The 12,910-nt window shown below is 32.7% G+C and overlaps 1 protein-coding gene across 2 annotated transcripts; it reads right to left on the reverse strand.

The window, feature by feature from the left end:
* Positions 1-1,155: 1,155 nt before the first annotated feature.
* On the reverse strand, positions 1,156-12,762 carry LOC115880806 (dnaJ homolog subfamily A member 1). Of its 2 annotated transcripts, none has more exons than XM_030898099.1 (6): positions 12,510-12,762; positions 11,978-12,310; positions 10,334-10,525; positions 4,674-4,853; positions 4,376-4,612; positions 1,156-2,161 (listed from the first exon to the last, which is right to left on the reverse strand). In XM_030898099.1, exons 2-6 carry the CDS (start codon positions 12,297-12,299, stop codon positions 1,887-1,889), a joined length of 1,206 nt encoding a protein of 401 aa, XP_030753959.1. In that variant the 5' UTR covers positions 12,300-12,310; positions 12,510-12,762; the 3' UTR covers positions 1,156-1,886. The 2 variants fall into 2 exon arrangements, with proteins under 2 accessions (XP_030753959.1, XP_030753960.1); XM_030898100.1 differs by lacking the exon at positions 12,510-12,762 and adding an exon at positions 12,434-12,457.
* Between the last annotated feature and the right edge of the window lie 148 nt (positions 12,763-12,910).

Genomic DNA, 12,910 nt, shown 5'->3' on the forward strand with positions numbered 1-12,910 from the left:
CTCAGGATTTTACATCCACTAATTAATTATCGATCTTATAGTAAATACTTTTTTGATAATATAAAAATGTATCTATTAATCTTAATAATTGAGAATAGTCCTGTTATTAATATACAGGGTGTCCCAATATTGTCCTACAACTCCACCGACGGCCGATTTTCTTTTCGTAAAATAGTCCCCCTAGTATTTACTACATTTTTTGTTTCCTGTAAAAAATTGCCACCGAGCATACTTTTTCGAGGAAAAAAAATATTTTTCCAAAGCTGATTTCCAAAAAATGTTTTTTGTCACATTAAGTTATGGAGGCGCATAAAATGTATTATGCTATAATAATCTACTTAGCGAAAATATGGAATTTTATGTTAGAATCACAAATTATATTTGAGCATAAGCTTCATAAAAAGCTTAAAAAAAATAATAATTTTTAAATTAATTAACGTTTTGATTGATGCCCTCCAACGGACAAAACATGTACAATTAACTTATTTCAATCCAAAAAATACGTAGTTGTTCTATGTTAACGAAATATTGGAACTGAAGAAAATTTGTCAATGAAGTTGGAAAATATTTATACTAAAATTTATGTCGGGGTGGGGTAGTTTTCCCGTGTTTTTCCTTGATTTTTTTTGAACACCAAATGTTAAAGCACTTAGCAAAACATAGACATCCAAAATCTCATTCAAATCGGAATAACGGTTCTTAAATATTTGAAAAAATATGTTTATTTTTTTAAAGTTTGATGCCCTCTAGGACAAAAAGGGACAAACGAAGCACTTTTGTAGAGGTAAATTGTGTCCAATGCATTTATTTTGATTCCAAAAATACGTAGTTCTATGTCTATGGAATATTGGGACACCCTGTATATGTATCTACAGCTAACTCCGAAAACTGGTTTAAATTCTCTTACTAAATATATAATTTGTCTAGAATTCTGACAGGGACAGCTGTCGTATGTCATTTAAATTCTACAGTAAATCGTTTTCCTGTCAATTTGGATATCATTTGTCCAAATCGCGTTCCATCATGTGACAAACTGTATATTTTAAGCCTGAAAAAATATCACCAGGGATGATATTCCTGTTTTTTAAAATAATGTCTTTTCATGACTGGTTTTATACCTGAAATCAATTGGTCAGTAGAAATGAATCTCAGAAATTGTGGATCATAAACTTTATTATGAAATTATGTAAAATTAATCCATATTACAATAATCATAAAATGAATATGTATATCGTGAGCAATTGCGCCTTTTATAATAATATAATTAAAAAACCCTAAACTTTTCATGTAAAACTGGTATCAGCAAATATACATATAAATCAATAAAACCATGACTAGGCAATTTTTTTCAATCCAAGATTCTCAATTATTTTTAACAGAAAATTTCCACCCAATCGATAATTCCGTAATTAATATATTAGAAATGATAAGAGGCGCAAACGCAAAAGATCACTTTTATGTCAGTTACCCAAGTAATTGCATAATTTATTTGACTAAATTTATTTTATTATAAATAAGGGCAGCAACTAATACCATTAAGGTTTAAGCTTGATTTTCATGCATCCGTTGTCCGACGATACGATGATACGATATTAATTTTATTGGTTGAATTTAAAGACTTCGATTGGTTAACCGTTTCTAACCAATGAAGTCTTTAAATTCAACCAATAAAATTAATATCGTATCAACGTATCGTCGGACAACGGATGCATGAAAATCAAGCTTTAGTCAGTTTGATGCAAAAGTATAGTTGACAAGCATGATTATGTTGCCACTACTTCGAAACAAAATGATTTTATTACTCTACACACTGAATAGCTTCCTTTAATATTAAATACAGTGCCTTTCTATCTAAATAGTTTAAACTGCCCGAATTAAATGTATTCCTAATTGGTTGCACATTGGAGCCTCTGGCCATGGCCTTGCATTTCTTCGTCTTCATCGTACGCGTTCTTGTGATGTCTTCTCCTTGCTTCCTGTTCCGGATCGAAATCTTCTAAGATGCACTCTTCTGCGTTATCGGGAACCATTATTTCTTCGCGGGGAGGCAGGCAATTCTCTAATTGAGGGATTAATTCAGGCGCAATGGTTTTGGGGAAGATGACCCAGAATTGCACGATCAAACGGCCTTTTTCAAATGGATTCTTATATCTTGGCATACCTGTTCAAATTTTTAGTTAATATCAAATATTTTTGAAATAGTTAGAGTGTTAGATAGGCATGCCTAAAAAATATTGATACTGTTTTATAAATACCGTGATTATCAGAAAAAAAAGGTGTAATAAATCTAAAGAAGTTCTAATATATTTGTTAATATAATTAAAGAGTTCAAATCATTTGGGGTTAATTTCAGCACCACCTATGTAGAATACGCTTTTTAGGGCGCCATTTATAACCCAAAAGCCTAATATTTAACACAATTTATAGATTTTAGGGGGGGGAGGGGACAAAAAAGACCAGTTTCAATAAGTAGTTTTCGGTTTCAATATAAAATTTGCGGATTATCGCGTATTTTTTAAAATATTAAATAAACATGTTGGTACTATTTGACGTTGCAGTTGCAGATGAATTTTGACCACAGATGAACCACAGAACAGGCTTATTTTGACAGGTGACACGGATAAATTATGACAAAGTAAGGCAGTGCGGCCGTTATATAACACGCAATTTCCGTAGTATTAGTTTTTAATTAATTTGAACATTGTTATGTAGTTTCATTTCCCTATTTAACCAAAACTCTATATTTATTATATACATTTATCACAAACAAATAAAGAAAATGAGTCAATATCAAAAAAACAAACAATATAATAAATTAGGAAAAACCAACCAAATCAACCCCCCACCCCCAAATATCCAACCTAACCAACCAAAGCAACCCCCAAAATAACCAATCTAACTAACCCCCAATAAATAACCACCCAACCAAAAACATTGAAACCAACGCAATCAAATCACGCTATAAGTGTTTTTTGTTGATTGCGTATTATCTGCTTTTGTATATAACCTTGTTTGGAATTTCACCACACTCTGGCAACACCGCATTAAATATCATTCAGGACATAAATACAGATAAATATGGCGACTTCAATTTTGAACAACTTTTACACTTTTATTCTCTATATTTTTTAAAAGTAAGTAACTATCAAAAAATACATGAATTCCGCTCATAAAACATATTATTATTAACTGGTAAGTGTGCTGTTAATAAAAATTTAGAAAATATAGACATATTTAGCATGGGCAGTTTTCGTCATGGTAACCGATTTTTCTTCTCTGTAGTAATATCTCGGAAATAAACGCTCGTCCAGATTATTGTCACACAAAGGAGACCTAATATAATTGCAAAGTAAACCAGCTGAAGAACAAAAACTTCAGTGTATGTGAGTGTTCAGGCCAGTCTTGCCCGTTAGTTCAATATCTGTCTGCCAGATGTTTTAACCATATGGTTCAACCCGTTCGATCCTACCCGATATTTAAGACGCGAGCAGTTCTTTATATATTTTTTCGACGCACTGGACCATTTTCATCTATTCCTTCTCTGGATATTTTTTTAGCGCCGCAACTGCTTGTAAACCGTTTCTCGAATCCGTCGTTACTAACTACGACGCGGATAAAACGAACTGACAAAAATGGGACAGTATACAGTATTGGTTTTTTTGTTTACCCGTCTTTTCGACCAGAGCGGTTTTAACTGTATGGTTAAATCCAAGTAAAATAACCTAAGTGTATGGGGGAGGGTGGCTTATTAAACACGCGTTAGGTATTTTTTTTAATAAATAACTTTCTTATGGCTTGTATTCTGTGTCCACAGCGTTTTCTATGAGTACAAAGTTGGCATCCACCATTTTATTAGTTATTTAAAAAATTACCACATGATATTTTGACATGCCATGTGACAACTGCCATAGCCGCAAGTAACAAAAATCATTTTTAAATAATCAAAAATTGGAGATAGATGACAAAATATCAAATATCATAGAGAAAAGTTGTTCAGAATTGGTTTTTAAGTCTATATAACAAGTTTCAGAAATAAACAGATTTTAAAAAGATGTAAAATAGTTAAGACACAAAAGATAAAATCAAATTCTAACCTATTTACTGTTTATTTTTTTACGATATTTTGTCATGTACTTACTTCTACCATATGATCGAAAAAAAAATGGCGTCAGCGATGGCTATGAAACGAAGATCGCTGTCATTCTATCTGTAAAATTATATGGGGAATGTCATCGATCGTCATTTCCAAGCCACCTGGACGTCGTTTTTTTCTCGAATTATTTTTCTTAATTAGTAAAACGATTCGAATTTTCTCTTAATTAGTAAAACATGTATCAATTATTTAAAGACATCCTCAACTTTAATTCATATTTACCTTCATTCTGAATGCATTTTACGTCGCCATGTTTAATTATTTCGCCCGGAAGTTGCGTAATCACTAAATCTCTACCATCCAAAGTCCTAATAACTTTCTGGAAACCGCAGAGAGCCTCGACCAATTGGATTTCGAATCTTAGAATTAAGTCATTACCGTTTCTCTTAAAAACTGGATGTTCTTTTTCGTCTAAGACAATGATGATATCGCCAGGTTCCAATTCTGGTTCTTGATCACCTAAAGTACATAATAAAAAAGTTATAGTAATTTTGAATTTTTCAGTTTGTTACGAACTTGCCTTCACCATTAAATACAATTTTTTGACCATCGGTCATTCCCTTATCAATATGAACTTCTAAAATTTTCCTATCGCGTATAACTTTCTTGCCTTGACATTGTTTACATCTATCCTTTGGATTAATTCTTTCGCCCTGGCCTCTGCATTCTGGGCATACAGTCTGAATTTGCTGAAGAATACCTAAAAGAAAATTGTATAATAATTAAGTTGTTAATAAACGTTGAAGATCAAAGCTTTCCTCTCAGGAACAAGAACTTTATTGTAACAGTAAATCACTCTATATATAGGGTGGTCCGAACTGTATTCCGGACACTTCAGCAGCCTATTCTGCAGATAAAAATAATTAAAAAAGTTCCTGTAAATGTATGTCCTAAAATGCTTAGTTTCGGAGATACAGGGTGTAGAAGTTTAATTTTTATTTCGATTTTTTCCAAATAATTTTTAAAGTAACTTCAACATTTGGATGAAAATTGTCGTCTGGGAGATTTCTGACATGAGAAATTTGATTTTGATGTCAATATGACTGATATTTGTGGGGTGCGTGACCTATGTGTTTAACTGTTTTGAAGAGTAATAACTTTTTGTCCTTACCTGTATAAAACTACCGAGAGAAAAAATATACATTTCTCAGATTTTTTACTTAAAAATGTCTCTTGGTAAAAATTGCTAGGAGCAACCGTTTTCAAGATATTTAGAATGGTAATAGTTAATAATAATAATAGCTCCCGTATATAGCATTTAACGCTTTGGCAGTAGCTTGCCATGCTAGAGCCGTTCGGTATACAAGGAAGGTAGTGTGGCTAGCACTATGCTTCAACCGCCTTGGTAATAGTCAATACATAACAAAAAATAAACTTGATGATTTGACTGAAATTATAAATTTGGGAACTATTTATTTTTTTTTTGAATTAATCATACATTTTTCTTTAAAAAAATTATGATAAGACAGTTTCTGTTGAACTTTTGGCACAAGAACATTTCAAATTTATGATTGCAGTCTAGTAACTATTTACTCAACAAGTTTAATCTAAGAGACCTTTTTTGCGTAAAAAACGTCGTAAATAAAAAATTTTAACTCAAATTTAAGAAGTATGCGAGAACATCTCCACTTTTTGAATGATTTATACAAAATGAATCCCTCTGATTGGCTCAAGGAATACAGAAATGGTTATAAAAATTTCTACGTTGCAGATTTCTGAAAAAAAGTTGCAGATTTCTGAAACTAAAAGAAGAGCAAATGATAAATTAATAAGTCAAGCTTCAAACCCTGTAAAGTGTATGTGGAACATTATAAATGAATATAGAGGTACTAATAGGAAACCCAAGAACCTGGTTAACATTGATCCTGAGAGTTTTAATAATTATTTAGTAAATTCGGTCCACTTAACACAGAAATCAATAAAAAATAATACAAATGTTGAACCTTTAAAAAACATCCCTGATTATAAACTCCAGGAATCATTTCAATTTCGATCAGTCACAATAAATGAGATCCGGGATATTATAGACTCTCTGAAAAATAAGAAAAATAAAGACATATATGGCTTCACTGTCGAAATTATAAAGAATGTAAAAAATTTTATTGTTGGCCCACTTGCAAGACTCATCAATTTGTGTCTGAAGGAAACAGTATTTCCAAGTGTCCTAAAAACTGCAATAGTCTTACCGATTTTTAAAAAAGGCAAAGAGGACGACTTGACGAACTACAGACCAATATCTTTGCTACCAATTTTTTCAAAAATATTCGAAAAATGCATGGTTTCTCGTATGCTTGAGTTTTTTGAAGCCAACAATCTTTTCACCGAGTCTCAGTTCGGATTTAGAAAGAACCGCAGTACTACGTCGGCTATATTGGAACTTGTGTCTCAAATTCTGGATGCTTTTGAACATCACAACTATGTCGCATCAACATTCTGTGATCTGAGTAAAGCTTTTGACTGTGTGTCGCATGACCTACTGGTTCAGAAACTACAGGTTTATAACTAGTGATGGGTTGTTATTTAACTATCTGTTATTTTATAACAATTATTTATAAATAACATAACGCAACCGTTACTACTTCTAAAAAATAACAGATATAAAATAACGACACGTAGAGATCGGCCGCTCGTGAAACGAAAAACGAAGTCGCCGCTCTGCACCACCACGAAATTCTATGCTGCTCGAAGCAATTCCAAAAACAACTAGTATGGATGGAAAACATGTTATTTCGTCAACCATCGATACAGGCGGCGAGACAACGGACAACGGAGTGGGGAAAGCGCTACGGCGAACGTAGCTGCTTCGGTCGAAACCGTCGATGGTCGTATTGGTTTGCAACAGCTTAAAAATAATAGGATATAAAAGAAGCAGGTTTTTGAAACAGTTGCGGGCATAACGCCTGGCGATCGAGATAACAGGAGTGGGAAAGAAACGCTGCTGCATCGGTCGATTGTCGATGGAGGCTCGCAACGGGTTGGAGAAGCAGTCATTTTAGATATGTTGTTTTTCAACCTGTTACGAGCATAACAAGGCGACGGTCGAGATAATCGGAGTGGAAAAGGAACGCTGCTGCATCGGTCGATTGTCGATGGAGGTTTGAAACAGGTTGGGGAATAACTCATCAGTTGTTTTAGATACATTCTGTTTCAACCTGTTACGAGCATAACAGACGGAGGTCGAGATATTATGGCACTGTCTGTTTCAGTACTTACTTATTAAGTTTCAATATTTAGGTATTTATTTATTCTGAAAAATTTTCAGAATAATATTTTAAGATTTTTTAAAAATGTATACAGTATACAGATTGTGATTAATCAATGACCAGAAAAATCTGGTCATTGATTTATCACGATCCTGCTTAAAGCCCTTGACGTAAAAAGCTGATTTTTGGAAAACGGATTGACTTTAGTGTGTATAGGTTCGATAAGAAGGGATTCTTCGAAACTCGAATTCTAAGGGGGTGAAACTACTCTCAAATATTAGAATATTTTTTTATTTAAAAACCGGTGAGTTTTTCGGAAAAACTCTTAAAACACGTATATTTTATTATGTTGTTTTACATATTTTAAGATTTTTTAAAAATATATACAGGGTGTTTCATAAAATATGACCATTGAGTAATCACTATTCTGCTTAAACTGCTTGAAGTTTAAAGCTGATTTTTAGCAAACGGATTGATTGTGGGGTTTAGGTTCGATAAGTAGGGCTACTCAATCGAATCTCAAATTCCAACAGGGTGAAAACGCACCTCAAATATTACAATATTTGTTATTTAAAAAACGGTTAGTCTTTCGGGAAAACGCCTGGACACGCATAATTTATTTTGTTTTTTTTACATATTTTAAAATTTTTTAAAAAATCATACAGGGTGTTCCAAAAAGTTGAGTAATTGATTAACCACGATTCTGCTTAAAGTGCTCGACGTTAGAAAGCTTATTTTTGGCAAATATGAGAAAATTTTATCCAGTTTGTATGTCAATGGAAATTCTTGTTTTGCTTTATCATCACCATTAGAAATTATTAATTCGACGCGAACGATGTCGCGGGTACACGCTAAGTGTAAAATTAATTCGAACTCCAGTGTGTAGTTGGTTTACTTATGAAGAATATACTACACATTTTCTTATATTGCTATTTTTTGACCGCAAATGGTAAAATCATAACTAAGAGCTTCTCGTCCGTCGAGTGAGATGCACCCTGTACTACGCAATTCAGGCGGATCGAGGCAGGGCATAGGTAGATCGGAATGTATAGGTATAGACGAGTGGCGCAATTTTGGCTTTTTTTATATCGCAATTTGTAAACAGCGCTTATTTGTAAACAACCACCGTTTTTAGAGAGGTATTTTAGATAACAATCGATATTTAGAAATGTTTTAACACCCTGGAAATACTACCACCGAGCACGTCATTGTTGCAACTTGCAACTGCGTTAATACGCCTGGCGGTGACCGCCTCATACTCTTTCAGATATTTAGCAGTAAAATAAAGAAACCTGTTATTTTTAAGCTGTTATTTTAAGCTGTTTTTTATAAATAACTATAACAGTTTCAACTGTTATCTAAAAATAACAGTTTTGCCCATCACTATTTATAACTTCCATAAAGACAGCGTACTTCTCGTCCAGAGCTACCTCTCTAACAGGTTTCAATGTGTGAAGATGGGAAATGCAGTATCTGAGAGGCAGCGTCTAACGGTTGGTGTCCCTCAGGGCTCTGTTTTGGGACCTCTTTTATTTTTAATATATATTAATGATTTACCAGAAGTGGATTTAAAAACCCATTACACGCTGTTTGCAGATGATAGCACCATTAGCTCGGTGCATATGGATTTGGAGATGGTGCAGAATGCATCCAGCAGAGCCTGTGAAAAAGCGGAGGGTTGGTTTTTGGCAAATAGGCTATTGCTTAACAAAAATAAAACACATACTATGGTTTTTACTTTAAGGCCTGTGGACAGAAGTATTGCAAATGAACCAGCAAAATTTCTAGGTGTATACTTGGACAGGGGTTTGCTCTGGAGAGCACAAGTTGATGAGTTGTGCAATAAATTATCCACTAACATCTTTGTTCTAAGGAATTTGAGACACTGCGTTTCTGGTTATATTTTGAGACAAGCATACTTTGCTCTTTTCCATGCACATATGAAGTACGCCCTGATTGTTTGGGGTCATAGCAGTGGAGCCAATAGAGTCTTTGGACTACAAAGAAAGGCAGTTCGAATAATCTCAGATACACCATATCATGCAGACTGGTGACAAGAATTTGTTTCTAATAATATTTTAACACTGCCCTGTCTTTATATTTTAGAAACTCTTCTATATGTGAGAGAGAACATACATCAATATGTAACACATGAGTCGGTCCATACTTATGCTACACTTAACAAATATGATTTAAATTTAAAAAGTTGGCGTTTAAAAAGATGTCAGGACGGCCCTGGGTACCTAGGAATACATTTTTTTAATAAACTTCCACATTCTATTAGATATTTGCCCATCATAAAATTTAAGTCTGTTCTCAAGTCATTCTTTGTTGATCGGGCGTTTTATTCTCTTAGTGAGTTTCTAGAATGTGATATTAGCAGCATTATGTAAAAACTTGAATTTCAAAGCTTGTTAATGTTTGATTTTAAATTGTCTTTTGATTATTGTGTTTGTATATTTTAGTGTTTTTTTTTAAACTTCGCAATATCTTTAATAATTTTACTTTTTTTTATTTTGTGTAACACTTATTGACTTGTGTATGCATTTGATATTTAGCACCAATAAACTATTTGAATTTGAAATGTATATTTTCCCCAACCCAGTAGCTTTATAGAGGTACACACGAAAAATTAAAGGTCTTTAAACTAGTTAAAGATATGTAGGTAGCCCTCTACAAGCAGGAGTCATATTGACATCAAAATGTCAATATGACCTTCATTGTCATGTTAAAAAACTCCTAGACGCCGATTTTCATCCAAATATTGACGTTACATTAGAAATTATTTCGAAAAAATCGAAATAAAAAAGGCTTCTACACCCTGTATCTATGAAACTAAGCATTTTAGGACATACATTTACACGAACCTTTTTAGTTATTTTTATCTGCAGAATATACTGCTGAAGTTACCAGAATCCTGTTCTGACCACCCTGTAGATTGATAAAACATTTGTCGATTTTTGTATTACAAACTTACCAGGCCTTAACTGTTGCACTTGAACTTGCATTCCACTACCTCGACATGTTGGACACTGTTCCACAGCACCTTTCTTACCTCCTCGTCCTTCACATTTGTCACAGATCACATTTTTCTGCAGAGCTAATTTTCGCACAGTGCCTTTATATAAGTCTTCTAGTGACACTGTTAACTGATGTACTACATCCTTACCTAAAAACAATACAAAATATATTGTTGATTTAAATAGTTGAAGTTACAACAAAGAATTATTCAGTATATTTCAGTATGCTGCAAAAGAAAATTGTTAAGAAAAATATGTAGAACATCTTGATACTACTAAATATTTTTAACCGTCAAAATTGACATGAAAAGTTATAATTTACAAAAATTATTTGTATTATAGATTATAGACACTTATAAATTTTCCAAAAATTAACTTTATTGAGTGGCGTGCTTTTTGGTATAGTTCAGGAAACTTTCAGATCCATATTTTATATATTCATTAGCCTTGCTATTCTGTGTAATTTCCCCTAAAGAACTTCCAGTGTCAATATATTTTTGTAACGTGACTGAAATTCAAGTTTCTATTGAAAGGAAGTTATACACTGTCCAATTAGAGGATCCCTGACAGAGACAGTTGTGTTTATTATTTTAATTTGCAAGCAAATTGTATTTTCTGTAATTTTTTGAATGTCATCTGTTGAAATTTTGCCACAGTCATTGGCCAGACTACGTAGAGGACATGGACACAAAAGTGTGTTGTTTGTGCGTTACATGTTAATTAAATTCATGAATGGTTAAAGATGTGTCAATTAGTTTTTAATATACATGTAAGTCTGTTTGAGAATAATGGACACTTTCTTTCAAGGTCCTAAAGAAGTTGCAAAATAAGACACTAATTCACCAAAACACTTTATCTAGAACTCTTGCGACATGTTTGGCTAACAATTTTAGCATATGATTAGAACCTCAGATTAGAACTTACTTTGCCTAAAGAGATGCTAACATGGTCAGCACGGTTCCAACTGTTTCTGTGTAGTAAATTAGTGTTTCATTTTGCTACATACGCCACAGAACCCAACTTTAAGTGTATTCCTAAAGTAGGGAAGTTACTAAGTTAAAAGAGGAAACTTTCTGATATGCCTAGATCAGAACAACAAACTTCAGCTATAAAAAATTGGAGTTTCTATTAATATTAAAAAAAAACTTTATAAAATTAATTTTAGAATAGAATTAGGATTAATATTATTTTAATTATAATTAAATAATAAAATAGAATAGAAAATAGAACAGAATTTTATTAAATTTACTGAGTAAGTAAAAACCTGCATTTGGGATAAGCATTTTTTAACAATATAAAATGAAAAACAGGTAAATGTTTGAGTGAGTACCCTGTAAATAAATAATGAATTGTCATGTTAATACTTTGTCCTAGTGTGTCTTTTCAGAAATACTATTTACATATTGCTTGATAAAATATATCATTTATGATAGCTTGTATAATATAAGAAAATCTTTCTATTGTTTTTAAATACCTACTTGTTTGCATTATTAAATCTCAGGCCTCCCTAAACAGAAATAAATACCCTTAAATCATATATCTGAATTAAAGAGCTGCTAATTCTTTAGAGTTAATTATTCTTTGTATTTTCTAAAACTTACTCTTTCTCTCTCTTCTCCTTCCCCTGCCACCTCCAAAACCTCCTCCAAAGAACATGTCAAACAAGTCCATTGGACTTGAGAATCCACCACTAACTCCACCTTCTTTAAGTGCCTGTTCACCACCCTGATCATAGATAGCTTTCTTTTCAGGATCTGATAATACTTCATAAGCCTGCGATATCTGCTTAAACCTTTCACCTTCACTAGGATTTTTATCCGGATGATATTTTAATGCCAGTTTTCGATATGCCTTTTTCAAGTCGTCTTGAGAACATCCTGGCTTAACGCCTAGGATATCATAAAATTTCGTTTCCTTCACCATGGTTTTCTAGGCTGGAAATAATATAAGAATGTTTAGAGGAATTAACCGAGATATGGTTATTTCAAGATAAAAACTTCAAATACTGATGTATGATTTTTTATCTACAATCTATCAAAAAGTTAAAGTTATAGTACCTCTCTGAAATGTTCAACACAAAATGCAGTACTGCATTACTACACAAGAAAGAAGATATATAAAATTATTACTCACCTATCAAATGATCGATATCTATCAAAAAGAAAGCACCCAATGAATACAAAAATTATAAATTAAACTCCTAACAGAACGAAATTGGCTGATTTGCAGATATACAATAGATTAGTTTCAAAGCGCTTCTACAAGTTTAAAGGCAAAAACATGAAACAGAATTGAACAGAAATATGGTTCCGTGATATTCTAGAATATTCGCAAGTTCCCACGATTTCCTTTCCCCTCGTGAAACGTGACGTGAAAGACTTTGACATAGAGCTAGAAAGAGAAAGATTTATATATGATTCATAGGTATGATTATGAAAAGATATTAACAACAAGGATAGAAAATTTCTGGAATTTTCTTCGACAAGAGATGTTAATTGATGAGTTAATTGCTGTTGTAAAATAATTTCTCAATA

Source organism: Sitophilus oryzae, unplaced genomic scaffold (assembly GCF_002938485.1).
Source record: "Sitophilus oryzae breed Bouriz unplaced genomic scaffold, Soryzae_2.0 scaffold_165_pilon_pilon, whole genome shotgun sequence".
Taxonomy (NCBI): Eukaryota; Metazoa; Arthropoda; class Insecta; order Coleoptera; family Curculionidae; genus Sitophilus; species Sitophilus oryzae.